The 13,306-nt window shown below is 33.9% G+C and overlaps 2 protein-coding genes across 5 annotated transcripts; both read right to left on the bottom strand.

Moving 5' to 3' along the window:
- Nucleotides 1–1,487: 1,487 nt before the first annotated feature.
- On the bottom strand, nt 1,488–6,142 carry LOC107762252 (putative zinc metallopeptidase EGY3, chloroplastic). Of its 4 annotated transcripts, none has more exons than XR_012693680.1 (7): nt 5,347–6,142; nt 4,698–4,895; nt 3,996–4,220; nt 3,319–3,557; nt 2,602–2,756; nt 2,201–2,441; nt 1,921–2,061 (listed from the first exon to the last, which is right to left on the bottom strand). XR_012693680.1 is itself a non-coding variant. In XM_016580599.2 (6 exons), exons 1-6 carry the CDS (start codon nt 5,923–5,925, stop codon nt 1,706–1,708), a joined length of 1,752 nt encoding a protein of 583 aa, XP_016436085.1. In that variant the 5' UTR covers nt 5,926–6,142; the 3' UTR covers nt 1,488–1,705. The 4 variants fall into 4 exon arrangements, 1 of the variants encoding a protein (XP_016436085.1); XR_012693678.1 differs by having other exon boundaries at nt 2,201–2,430; XR_012693679.1 differs by having other exon boundaries at nt 2,201–2,406.
- Nucleotides 6,143–7,222: 1,080 nt separating this feature from the next.
- On the bottom strand, nt 7,223–8,985 carry LOC142182599 (F-box/kelch-repeat protein At1g57790-like). Its single transcript, XM_075256807.1, has 2 exons — nt 8,694–8,985; nt 7,223–8,565 (listed from the first exon to the last, which is right to left on the bottom strand). Exon 2 carries the CDS (start codon nt 8,379–8,381, stop codon nt 7,398–7,400), a length of 984 nt encoding a protein of 327 aa, XP_075112908.1. The 5' UTR covers nt 8,382–8,565; nt 8,694–8,985; the 3' UTR covers nt 7,223–7,397.
- Nucleotides 8,986–13,306: the final 4,321 nt, after the last annotated feature.

The following is a 13,306-nucleotide window of genomic DNA, read 5'->3' as shown; positions in this document are numbered from 1 at the left end:
ATAACCTCACCCGTATCTTGGCGGGGCATGCTCCCAGTGGGTTTTTGCAGCCATGGTGTCGTTGGATTCTCTTTTTTTGCATGTGGTTAAACACAAATCTAAGCCTCAATTTCTTGTTACTCTCTCTGTTTCATTTATGTACAATGAGGCTATGATAATTTTTGATTTTCTCTTCTGTGGAAGATGAATCAAACATATTTTACGTATTGAAGTATGTTTCTGAAAGTGATAATTGGAAACAAAATACATACTAAACAAACTATCACTATACAAAAAATATAAAAAATAGACCATGATTATACAAAAATATGTACTAAATAGACTGTCACTATACAAATAGACTGTCATTATACAAAAATTATACAACATAGACTATAACTATACAATTTATATACAATAGATTGTCACTATACAAAATATATACAAAATAGACTGTCACTATATAAAATATATACAAAATAGATTGTCACTATACAAAATATATACAAAATAGACTGTCACTATACAAAATATATAAAATAGACTGTCACTATACAAAAATAGACTGTTACTATACAAAAAATATACAAAATAGACGGTCACTATGCAAAAAATATACAAAAATAGACTATTATTATACAAAAAATATACAAAATAAACATTTCGTATATGACCTGCATTACATATTTCATTCAATTCTTAGCTAATACTTATCAGATCCAGAAGTACAAAATACAATTTAAAAGGGCAAAAAAGGATTGCTCAATCACGCCAGGTAGGGATCGATCCCACGACCTTAGCTTAGGAAGCAGACACTCTATCCACTAAGCTACAGACACTTATGTTATCATGTTCATTCCTTTCGGCTAGTATATGCAATATGTTTGGGCCGAAAGGCCAATTTCTGTAAGTGAAACAAAACATGAGCTATTAAAATTTTGAGGGGCTATAAAGAGTAGTTTTCTCGTAATTATCCCACTGATTAATACATCAAAATAGTCAAAAGATAAACAACAAAAGAAGCCTCCACATAGAAATTGACATTTAAACCTTGTTAACGAAATTAATTTGGGATCTTTATATAAATAGTCGGTCATATATTCATGTTTACTTTTTCTAGTCATATACATAGATTATATATTGATTATACACAATTATACATATATAATATATAAATTATGCGTATATTATACCTTCACCGGCTATTTTTAATTTACGTGATTGGGTGTGCGGCTATTTGAATTAATTCTCCAATTTAACGACTTCAGGATGAAGATTCTCCAATTAAGTGTTGTTCTAATCATCAGAATGAAGATCATAAGGTTTTAAAGCAAGCTCTTTGTAGCTCCAAAAACAAAAATCTTGTAACATTTATTGTTATTTAATTTTAATTGATCATGATTATTAAGTAACTAAATAAATTTGGCGTTGAACAAATCTTGTGTTTTTTAATCTATTCATTCTTAAGTTGTCTTAAGTGGCCAAACCTTTAGTCCAGGCATGAAGAAGAATGAAAAGGTCAGGCCAAAAATATACAGCTGATTGCAGAATAAGGTAAAGTACATATACTAAGAGAGTTGGTTATGCTTTTTTGCACCATTCCATTGAATAATTTCACTCAAGGGTATCAAAATCTAAACAGTAAATGTAGAGAGAGAACACCTGATCTTAAAAAATAATTAAGACTTTACAATATATTTTCGATAAGATACACGCTAATTCATAACTACAGATCACCACGGAAGTATGGAGCACCAAAATATGAGGTAGAGAATGTACCACCCAAATTGGGGAAAAGGGTAAGGAAACACATCAAGAAGAGTACACAACCCCAAGCAAACCTCTCATTTCCAAGGGGGGTGATCTCGTCTTGTGCAGGGGTCTCCTCTCCACCACGGAAGAAAGTTGCGAAGAGTCCCCACGCCAGACATAGCACGCTTCCGCTTAGACCACCTATCCCTAGCAACAGGGAAGTTGCAAAAGATAACAAAGCAGCAGTACTCCTGCCAAACATAGCTTGTGCAATTCGCCCCCCCTCTAGTCTTCCGCATGGCAAGAGATTTAAAGAGGTCACAACCATCCCTGCAAAAGAATGACCACACTGGGTGATGTAATGGACCATAAAGCAGTGCCAATGTCAGTTGACATGTTGCATTAAGAACTCATCAAGTATACATCTGGAAGTGAGACCATAATTTATTATGTTAGCGTCCTAGATTACCTTGTTCTATGAGGTTACATGGGAGATCAGTGATTATGCAGGAGTAAATGTCTATCCACAAACGACCTATCCAGATACTCAGCTTTTATGCATGTGCACCACTTGAGATTTAAACGAATGCTCTTTTCTTGTCCATTTTATTCCCCTTCTTCTGAATATCACCCTTGAATAATTTATCCGGTACCGTGACGAGGGCACGGATTTCACTAAATTGAATGCTTTTTGTTTAGCTGGGAACACACTAAGAGGAGTTTTACAACAATGGAGGAACACAGGCATAACATAATCTGATGTTTTGAGGTCACGTCATAAAACTACTTTATGAAGTCAGCAAAAAAAATCAAATTTTGACAGCAAAAAAAAAAATAAAAAAAAAAAAAATCAAATTTCGAGCAACTCACCTAAAAGTCCAGCAAAAGCAAGGGGATCAACTGGTACTCCCACACCTTCAACAGCATAAGGCAGCACATTCCCAAGATCATCAGTATATGGCCCAACAACATATTGAATGAAGGAGAACAAAGGATTATTATAGAAGAACTGAGGTCGTATGTACCTGAATTAAAAAGAGAGAACAATAAGCGGAAGTAATATAGAAAAGGTAGCGTAAGGAAAATGACAATCAAATTAATAGAATTCATACTGAAGAGATAAGGTGGAAGGAGACATGTATGATATGCTTGAAAATTTCTCATTATGGCGTATCAAATTTGCTCAAAATATTTACTTGGTAAGTCATACCAATTTTTTAATAGTTTTCTTTCTTATTAATTTTAATGTATATGTAAAACATCACAAAATTTGGGACATCAAGCTGTTTGCTCATGTTAGTTATTCCATGGTAGCAAAATAATTATATATGGGAAAGCTTTACCTAGAATACTGATGACTTAACTACACACTGTCATTCATACAAAGTTCATGCAGAGGCATACCAGAAAAGCCATTAAGCGCTCCAGAGAAAACTTTCACAACCACAGTTTCTAAATCATGTCGGTCAAAATAAGCAAGGGGAAAAACCAAGATTTGCCTTCCATATTGAAGTGTATATGAGAATGAGACAGAAATTATTCTAGTGCAATTCACCATTGAAGGGGAGAACAAAAACAATCACTTACAGTGCATTGTCACCTCCATTAAAGCTTCCATCAGCGATAAAAGCAGCAATTGCAAGCATTAGTGATGTCAAGTACGCACTTGCTGTACGAGCAACTGGAATATCAAATAAAGCCTTCTTATTTGGTAGCAGGGACTCGTAGTTATTCATAACACCCAGGCAACCAGTCCAATTGGATGGGACAAGAAAAGATGGACTAAGTTTGACACCATAGCGTGCAGCAGTTACTCTTGTGGTTACCTGCCATGCATGAAAGATAGCAATTATTAAGCAGAACACAGACATCAGAAGTTTGTTGTTCGTCATGAAAAATAAAGCAATTACCCCATCATAGAATGAAGTCGCAAAGGCTACAAGCTCTGAAATTAAATATAAAAACTCCGAACTCCACATAACAAACACATCATGTCAATCCAATAGTACGAAACACACCAGATAACCTACACTTACTTGCTTGAGTGTATCTAAAGGTCAAACATTTATTAATATTTATGTTGTACCAATAGCTGAGACGAGACTTTAGAAGAAAATTTCATTTACATGGCAAAAAGAATTTCTTAGAAACCAAATATCACAAACGTTTGACATCAATAAGAAGCATACTTGAGATTTGATCTAAAGCTTTCATGAGATTTAGCCATCAGCTCACATGTTTTAATGGAGAAATACAATGCATACCTCTGAAACTGCCAAAATGGTCAAGAAGCCACCAAAAAGAGGAACAACGTTGGCCAAGTAATCATCAATCATTGCATCAGGCTTAAGGAAGAAACCACTGGTCAAAGCAATAGTGCCAAAAGTTGTTACAGCCAAAGATACCGCACTGATGTAACCTGAAGGAGTACTTAATTTGGTTGATTCAAATTGAAGATCCATTTCTGACTTGGGTTGTACCACACAAGCCTGAAAAGTAAAATCATCAAATATAGATGTCATTTTCACAGGTAACCAGATGAAAATATCTTGACTTAAAACATCTGAAATAACACAAGTTAACCTTTGCCTCACACAATTAAATGCATTTGACTACCAAAAAATACTGAAAGAAAGAAACTAGGAGCTTCAGTTACAAAAGATTGTAATTTTAACACCAAAGCGACACCTTTCCTTTTTCCGTTCTTTATTATTGATTCTGGCTCTTCACCTACATCACTGTACTCATTCCTCAAGGTACAACCTCTCCCACAGTCAATCAAGAATGTTAAGTTACAAGCACACTATTGACTCAAGATACTGGTCGATAGTTGCAAGTTTCGGCTGAAAGCTTTACAACTTCTTAAACCTAGTAGTAAACGTACTCAACTATCAATAATGTAGTCCACTCGCGAAAAAGGCATAGCAAAACAGTCAAAGTTATCTTTTTAAACATCTAAAATATACCTGTTTTACAATATCATTTGTCTTTTCCTCCATAAACCACAAAACGACCTCCCTTCCTGCAGCATCCGATAACTTTTTCTCTAATATGGGAATTACTTCATCAATAGGCCTTCTCAAATTTCCAATGAAAATTCCCCCATCTCCAAATCTCCTCACATCAGTTGCGAAGAACGTATCAAAGCCAAAACAATTCCTTAGCTGCCATAGAAAATTTATACAAACATCAGATACACAGAGAATATGTCATTAAGACAATCATGTAGCTATCGACAAGTACAACATAACATCAAAGCAGAAACCGCTAACCATGTACACCTATCCAAAAAGATTCTTAAAAATGTATAATGCGCACTGAACAAATTGACTTTAAATTGGATTTAAGTCATATGCGCTGACACTATAAATATTCTTTAACACTATCTGTGAATTTTAACCTGTGATAGCAGGTTACTTATCATTTTTTCAGAATGCCAATTAATGCTCATCTAGAGTTTGCATGTAATTACCTATTAAGTGACTTGATTGTGTAAATAATTTATACACCGACAATGCGTCGAACTTAAACTCTATATAAATTACGCCGCACCCACTCTAAACTGAGTTTAACTTCTAGATTGACCTCTACATAATCATTTAAACAGAAAATTACCTTGTTAAGATCGAGAGCTACAAAAGCCTCCTCTGCTTTCTCTAACCTTTCCTTCTCTCTGGACAAACTATCACGAACCAAATTCTTAAAGAAACCCACAAGTGGGTTGCTACTGGTTTCACTGTCAAGCTCTTTCAGCTTCCTATCTGTTCTCTTTTTCTCAAGCTTTATAGCAGTCTCAATTGAGGGATTCCCCATAAACTTCTTGAATTCTTCATCAGTTTTCCAATCCATTTCTTGTTGTTTCTCCCTTTCTATTCTCTCAGCCTCTGATTCTGACTCATGCTGAGGACCACTCTCACCCTCTTCGATATGACTATCATTTTTCGATGAATCATTTTCTTCTGAAGCTACAGCCACAGAAGAAGATGAGGGTTCATCTTCTTTCTCAGCTTTAACAGAAAAATTCAATCTTTTTCTATTAGGAACATAAAAATTCAATCTTTTTCCATTAGGAACACAAAAATTCAATCTTTTTGGGTTGTAAGTGGAAAATAAGGAAAATGAGAAGTGGGTCTTTCGGCAAATTGAGGAGTATTTGGAAAATGAAGAACATGAAGTAGCACAAAGAGTAGCCATAGGAGGGTGATGAAGAATGTTCTGAACTGAAGAGGAAACAATGTGGAATCCATTTTAAGGAAGAGCAGATTTTGACTGGAATATGTAAGAGAAATGTCTAGAAAGTTGGAGAACAAATACAGGTGCAATGCGTTCTCTAGGTAGTGACAATGAAATTGAAGTGTTGAAACCCCACAGAGATATTGGATAATACGACGCAGAAAACTTTGTGGTGTATGAAATTGGACTATATTGTGCATGATATATATTTCCAGGTAAGTCAAAATAAAACCGGATTGAGTTTATTCGTTGCTTCTCATTCTGATCTAAGACGATCATGAAAACCGAAAGACAAGGGAAAAGAGGACAAGTGGCTTTGTTTGAGTTAAAATAATAAACTCATACTCTAATAATAGTACCATTTATGGGTTAGAAATAAAATTAGAATTCAACTTACTTTTAATGATAGTTTCCTAAATTATAATTATAGTTTATAAAAACAAAAATGATACTTTATTTTAGACAATTATCTTATGCGTGTTTGACATAACCAAGGAATAAAAATATATTACTTCATATTTTCTTTTTAATCTGTGCAAAAAAGAATGACATATTTTTATATTGGAAAATAATTTAAATGTATAGCCACATAAAATATATGTATCTCATTTTGCAATACTGGTTCAAAAGTTTTCTCTTTTTCTTTAAGCTTTGTGTCCAGTCAAATAGATTCGCATAAGTTAAAACGGAGGGAATACTAAGGCCCTTAAACTTATAAATCTTCAGTCATGCTACAATGGATTAGGAATCTTTTGTCAAAGCAGTTTTTGTGTATATAATTGGCAAGGCTGCTAGGGCCTTCATATAGAAGTATTTATATTCAGCTTGAATTCCATTCCCATAATGTGATGGGAGTCTATCTACCATATAATTGACTTAATTAATGAAGCACAAGTAATTCTTCAACAGAAATACAAGAGAAGAAAAGCATGAACACTATATTATACTCCTTCTATTTCAATTTGTTTGAACCTATTTGATCGCATGCGGAGTTTAAGAAAAAAGACAAAACTTCTGAACCTTGTTGTCTAAAACAATTCATATATATTTGTATGACTGTAAATCATCTCATTAAGGGTAAAAGTGATTAAAGTTAAAATTTTATCAAATTTAGAAAGAGTTTATTCTTTTTAAAACTGACTAAAAAAAATAAGTTCGTTATTTTTGAGACTAAGCTAAGGGAGTATAAAATAGACATTCCGTAATACTTGCCAGTTCCCCTTTTCGTTCATGATTAGCATCAATAAAACTTGCTTGTGTTAGTGTAAATGAATATATATCTGATTGATTACATTCTGATCTAATACAACTTTATCTCAGAGGATAGTAACCATCTTTTTATCTAACTCTAACTTCCTAAGTGCAATTCATCAATAAAAAAGAAATTGAAATATGCAAGTTATCCATTAATTAAAAGAAGAGAAAACGACATGTCAATTCCTGAGTTCACAGCGGATCCAAACACGATTTAAAAGCTCTTTCTGTTGCCTTATATCTGTGGAATTGTCTTTCAATACTTTGAATGCGGCAGCTTCCAATGAGTAGTAAACATAATCGTTAGATTTGCTGAAGCTGGGGAAAAAAAGAGCATCGTCCAAATTTACGTCCATGTCACGGACGGCAACAGATGAGGTTTCGCTAATGAAAAGAAGCCAGTTTTTGACTTCTTTCACTAATTTAACCCCGTTGTCTCCAAAGTCTAGTTCATAAACACGAACATTATGATCTCGTGTCATTATCACTGAATATAGCACATCTTGATCTCGCTGAACTAAATATTGACTGAGAGCGCTAGAAATACGAGGTGAATATAGTAGACCAATTTGATGGATAACCCAGTAAGGATTTCCGTCTTCTAAGAAGCCAAATGCACCAACATCACCACGCAGGCCTGCGACACAAAATTTTTCCCTAAAGTACACAGGACGAGAAAAAACTATGAAAGGTACCTCATTGTCCATTGTCATACTTGTCCAATTATCATCCCCTGCTCTCAAATATGAAATCCTGACTCGATACGAGTTTAAACAAGCTATACCAAAGATCACCCAGGCAGATGAATTAGATGGAGAAGCTGAGAATGACATAGCGTCACAGAAATAGTCATCCGTTCGTTCTGGAAGATGGATTATTTGTTTACTAGAAGGCTCAAGTAAGAAGAGAGACCTTGGACCTCTTGAAACAAGAAGCCAACCATCTTTTGAATACCGAATTTCACACCCTACTAAGTCGATGTTGCTCATATAACAAGTCAGATTTCTAAAGGGATTATAAAAAGTGCACAAACCATCTTTTTGGTTTAGGGATAGAAGCCACATGGAGTCTTGATCAGAAGAACGAGTCGGTTGATCAACCACCTTCCAACGTAATGGAGGAGCAACAGATCTCCATAATTTACACACCAACCGAAAATTCATGTACAAGTATGCGTCTTGAGAAAGTAGATGCCGAGAAATTTCCCTTTGAAGGTCTAAAGTAAGATGGAAGCAGATGTTGCTGTCTACTACTACTGGCTCCGATGTATTACTATGCTTCGAGGATGACCGCTTCTTCACCTTGTCGTCTCCTTTACTGCTACCTTGATTTTTGGCGGTTCCTAGCCTAAATAAAACATGGCCAAACAGTATGAAGTCAGTCAGGTATAGAAGCAATATTAAAAAACATTTATTAGGTCTAGTAACACATACAAAAGAATTAACTATACGTAATTGATTGATTGTTTTAGTTACCTTTCGAGTAGAGGAATAGAATTGTGAGAGGTATGGATACGAAATCGCTCTGTGGTTGACAAACTTTGATCCCCAATGTGTAAGGCAAGCTACTGTCATGAAGTATTACCTTTTCCCACTTTTTATAAAAAGGGGGACGACATATTAGACAATACAAGTCGCTATTGAAGAATAGAGAGATGGTGCAAAAGTAATCATCTTCCAAATAATTGTCAAAATACTCATAAGTGGAAGGGGTAACAACACACTTGAACAGCTTTGTTTCCCATTCACTGCAGTAGCGGAAGCGAGGGAGCCTGATTATTGTGTGGCATTTGAAGTGCCACACAAAACACCGTCCGCGTGTGTAGTCATCAATAAAAAAACCCCAGTCGTTCCAACGAGCCTTGCAATATCTACCCGTCATGTTAACATCAATTTGTTCCTTGCTAATTTCAACTTTTGATGGCAATGTTTCTATGGATGGCAATGACGTCATGGCTAGTTCTATACACCCTTTTTTTTCTTCTTCTTCAGAAGATGTATATTGCCGAGTCGTTTGTTTCAATCCTAAATAGTTTAGGATTTGATATTATAGTGAAAATTAATATAGGAATAGGCTTCCATGTTTCTATTTAAACTAAGTTTCCTACTATTATAAATAAGGATATTGATAGCTTATTTTTGAGTGTGGAGGAAATAAATAATTGTAATAAAATATTTTTACTTCGTTCCCTTTCCTATTTGAATTAGGATTTACTATTTTGTTTTTTCTTTCCTTTTCCTTAGTCATGTCAACCTCAAATAAGTGTTTCAAATAATATCACTCCTGGTTAATTGATAAATTAGGTGATAATACGTATTAAAATTTAATTACTATAATCTAATGATAACTATATTCGTGTCTTTATTGATTTGATATAATCACTCAACACAAGTAAATTTGTACAGTTGTCCTCTATTACTTTGCCGTTCATATCCTTAGATTCCAACTACTCTGGCCTAATTGTGTTTCAATCTGTTTTTCATGTCAATTTGACCAATTATATACAGGAGTGCAAAAGTACCTGGATAAATACATTTACTCTTATTATATTCACACACTTGAAGCTCTTCGAAAGATATTTATTACAAGTAAATATTCTTTTCTTCAACATATTTGGAGAGAAGTTGGTCAAGCGATTAAAACAATTGACTTTCATCTAATAAATACACACTTTATATCCAAATACCCAAACTCTTTGGGGAAGAGAATTTTTTTGTTTTTTTTTTGTTTTTTTGTTTAAAGACTAAATTGGACCCACATTAACCCCATTGTATACACACTACGAAGAACTCCCTCCCCCTACGCATTGTCCATAACAAATGGAACTAGTAATGTGGAAAACAAGCCAAATTTCTTCTGAAGTACGTAAAATTGTATTAATGTGTGAGATTTCATTAAATTGTCAATCTATATATTTAAATTAAATCCTACGTATTATACATGGTAACATATTGTAGTGTAAGTTCTACTCCTATTTTAAAAAATATTTAAAGAAAATCAAGAAGGTAGGTTAACTAGCTATGTTTTGGTTAAATCCGAACTAAATCTCAATTTTATTTCTGGAAGTTCGATTTCCTCCTAGCAATTGCAAGAAATAGACTATATCAGCACATGTAATTTTAGTTTTTGTGTTGGATCAATATGTGACTATCTTAGGATGTCAAATTTAGTTCACAAAAATGTTAACCGTCCGATTCATCCAATTTTTATGTTGGGATCGGTTGATGGGTAATTTGACGTAACTTAAACTTTTTCTTGTGAACCAATTTGGATTACCTTAAAATAAAAAGAAATTGGTAAAATAATAATATGGAGGTTATAAGCACCAGAGTACAAGTGGCAGTGTATGTTTATTTACTGGTATTATATGAAAAGGCTAATTAATTATTCTTCTTATAATTTCCAAAAGCACAAGAGGTGTACTAAAAGAGCTCACATTATAATTTCGTTCAGGAAATACTAGCACTGCTTGCTATGTTCTGTTTTATATCGAAAGAATTACAAGAAAATAAATATGACTTCACACCATAACAAAAAATGACCCATATTTTTAAATTTTACATGACCTAACCCGCATTGTACATATTTTGAAAGCACTAGCACATTCAAAATCTGTGTTCTCACAACCATTGCTTTTACTCTCTTCTTCTCACATCTTATACATATGCTTCAAGGGGCCGTGTATTTTCTGTTTCTCCTCTTGTGTCACCTGTTTGCAATGTAAGAAAATTGAAGAGTAGAAGTCCACCATTGAAGACCATTCAAAGCTTTGCTTTCGAAAATGGGTTTTTTAAAATTTTTTACTTGTTTGGATTGGGTGTTGTTCCAATTGATTGAAAATATCAAAAGGAGTTTAAAATTTAAATTTGAAGTGATTTGGAGTAGATTTGAGCAAGATTTGAGTTAAATTTCAGAAAAGACGCAAGGAATAACACAAAGTCAGTTTTTTGTATAATTATGTATAATCTTGTATATATGAGTGTAGAAACACACCTTATACACTTTTATACACCTTTATACAAGCGGATGTGGACGAACTTCTTCCACGATTTTCAGTTGCAATTCTTGTTCAAAACCAGTCCAAATCTCCATTAAATGACTTAAAATTTTATATACAACCTCCTTATACTATTTCTAACAAGTCTAAATAACACCCACTCCAAATTTCTCACAAAATCAAATTCGAAATTTAAACCCACATAATTAAGCTTGTTAAAAATTTAATTTTCACCACCCAAATGAATTTGGTTTGTTGAACTAATATTTGAGTAACAGTTACCGATTCGAAAATTAAATTAAAAGCTTAAAGAATCTTTTTAAAAAATTAAATAATAATTTTGAGAACCTATTAGAGTTGGATGTTGAATCTTAGCCTATTATTTTTGGGCTAATTAATTGTAAATTGACATATGAGTTATAAAATTGAAAAGTAGGGAGCTCAGTTGTTATAATGTGAAATTTTCCCTTTTATATTTTATCAACAACTATAGAAGGTAGAGGAACATCGAGCTAGCTAGTCCGTCACCACAATTCACGAACTGTTAATTGCTAATTGGCAATAAGGTGGCGTTGCTGGTCAGGGGCAGCTCAACCCCAGCCCCAAAAATATAGGACCCTAAATATTATTCATATTATATACTTCATATAACAAGCAGAGGCGGATCTAGGATTTTATAATACATGTGCACTATTGAAAAGGAGAAAAAAATTAAAGTATTAAGTGGAATTGATCCCTACTTCTCTAAGTAAATAATTCAACATTCAACCGAATGCACCATTTAGTCCTTATAGAGCATGAGTGTCAATAAATAATATTAAATCAATTCTGAAAAATATGTACATAAAATACCTAGTTTGGTGGAGAGGCCATGAGTTCACGTGCCCCATACATTGGGCTATAGATCAGCCCATGATAACAAGTATATTTTAAATAATTACTCCTTCATTTTTTTGTAATAGTAAGTAAATTCTTTGATAAATCATTTTGCTATGTCAATAATTGATGATAGACTATAATTACGTATTTTAGTCGCTTATTACATGCTAACGATTTCTTTTCTCAATTTAGTTTTGGGACTTTATTTGATAGTTCTTTATCTTATAATACTTACAAAGACAAGAATAATAAAAAAGTAGTAAAATTAGAATTTTTTCAGCCACCCCCAAACCACCTCCAACCTACCTCCCACAACCCCAACCCCCACACTACCCCCGAAACCCCCCCACCCCACCTTCAATCAAAATATAAATATTATTTGGAAAAAAGGTCGGATTTATCCCTCTACATTGGTAAATAGTTTACGTTTATCCCCCATTAGATTTTCCATCCAAATCCATCCTTGCCGTTGACAAAGTAACTAAAATTGCCCCTAGCCCTAAGGACATCCACTGTGGCACCCAACTCCTCAAAAACAAATTGCCACATAGATATCCAAGTCAACATTTTTAAAATTTAATCCCTAAATCCAATCAAACTATCCCAATTTTGCACTATATCTATAAATCTTCTGCATATTATTTGTAAGTTCTCACCAGCAAAGTATTCTTCAACTTCTCCGGCCCAACAATCAATTTAAGATTTTAAATACAAGATCAATCGAGCCCGGTTGTCTTCTCCCCGCAACGGGCTGCTGAATTCTTGCCCAAACTGCCCAAATCCTTCAGCGAATCACCCAAAATTGAGGTTATGAACTCCCCAAGAGATCCCCAACAAACTCCGATAATATTCAAATGTAAATAATGCAAACTTGCATATTCAAAATTTTTGACTCAAGCCTCAAGCTTCTTTAATGGCTGCCAATATTCTCCTTCACATTTCACCTCTCAAACCGATGAATTTTAATTTTTTAAGCTTCAAACAGTAGCAATTACCAATTTAATCAACTAATACTTTTTTTATCCTATTCAAAGAGAAGGTGGTATAATCAACTTAGTATTCAAAGAGAAGGTGATATAATCAACTTAGTCATGTTTCGGCGATTATTTCAAGTATAAAATTTATCTGCACAGTTTTGGGTGGGTGACACACTTTTACAAGGATGCTATGTTATGAGAATGCCATCCTAGTGTTATGAAATCAAAACAGAAA

This window comes from Nicotiana tabacum, chromosome 7 (genome assembly GCF_000715075.1).
Source record: "Nicotiana tabacum cultivar K326 chromosome 7, ASM71507v2, whole genome shotgun sequence".
NCBI classification, from domain to species: Eukaryota; Viridiplantae; Streptophyta; class Magnoliopsida; order Solanales; family Solanaceae; genus Nicotiana; species Nicotiana tabacum.
Note: the sequence above shows the minus strand (reverse complement) of the source record. Positions and strands in the feature narration are given on the sequence as shown.

Excerpts from the sequence above, each read along its gene's own strand:
- LOC142182599 (XM_075256807.1), bottom strand. The coding sequence starts at position 8,381 with ATGAATTTTCGGTTGGTGTGTAAATTATGGAGATCTGTTGCTCCTCCA.
- LOC107762252 (XM_016580599.2), bottom strand. The coding sequence starts at position 5,925 with ATGGCTACTCTTTGTGCTACTTCATGTTCTTCATTTTCCAAATACTCC. Across the intron at positions 2,757-3,318 it reads AATGGAGGTGACAATGCACT|GTACATACGACCTCAGTTCT; the intron begins GTAAGTGATTGT and ends TTTTTAATTCAG. Across the intron at positions 2,062-2,601 it reads TGCTTTTGCTGGACTTTTAG|GGATGGTTGTGACCTCTTTA; the intron begins GTGAGTTGCTCG and ends ATTCTTTTGCAG.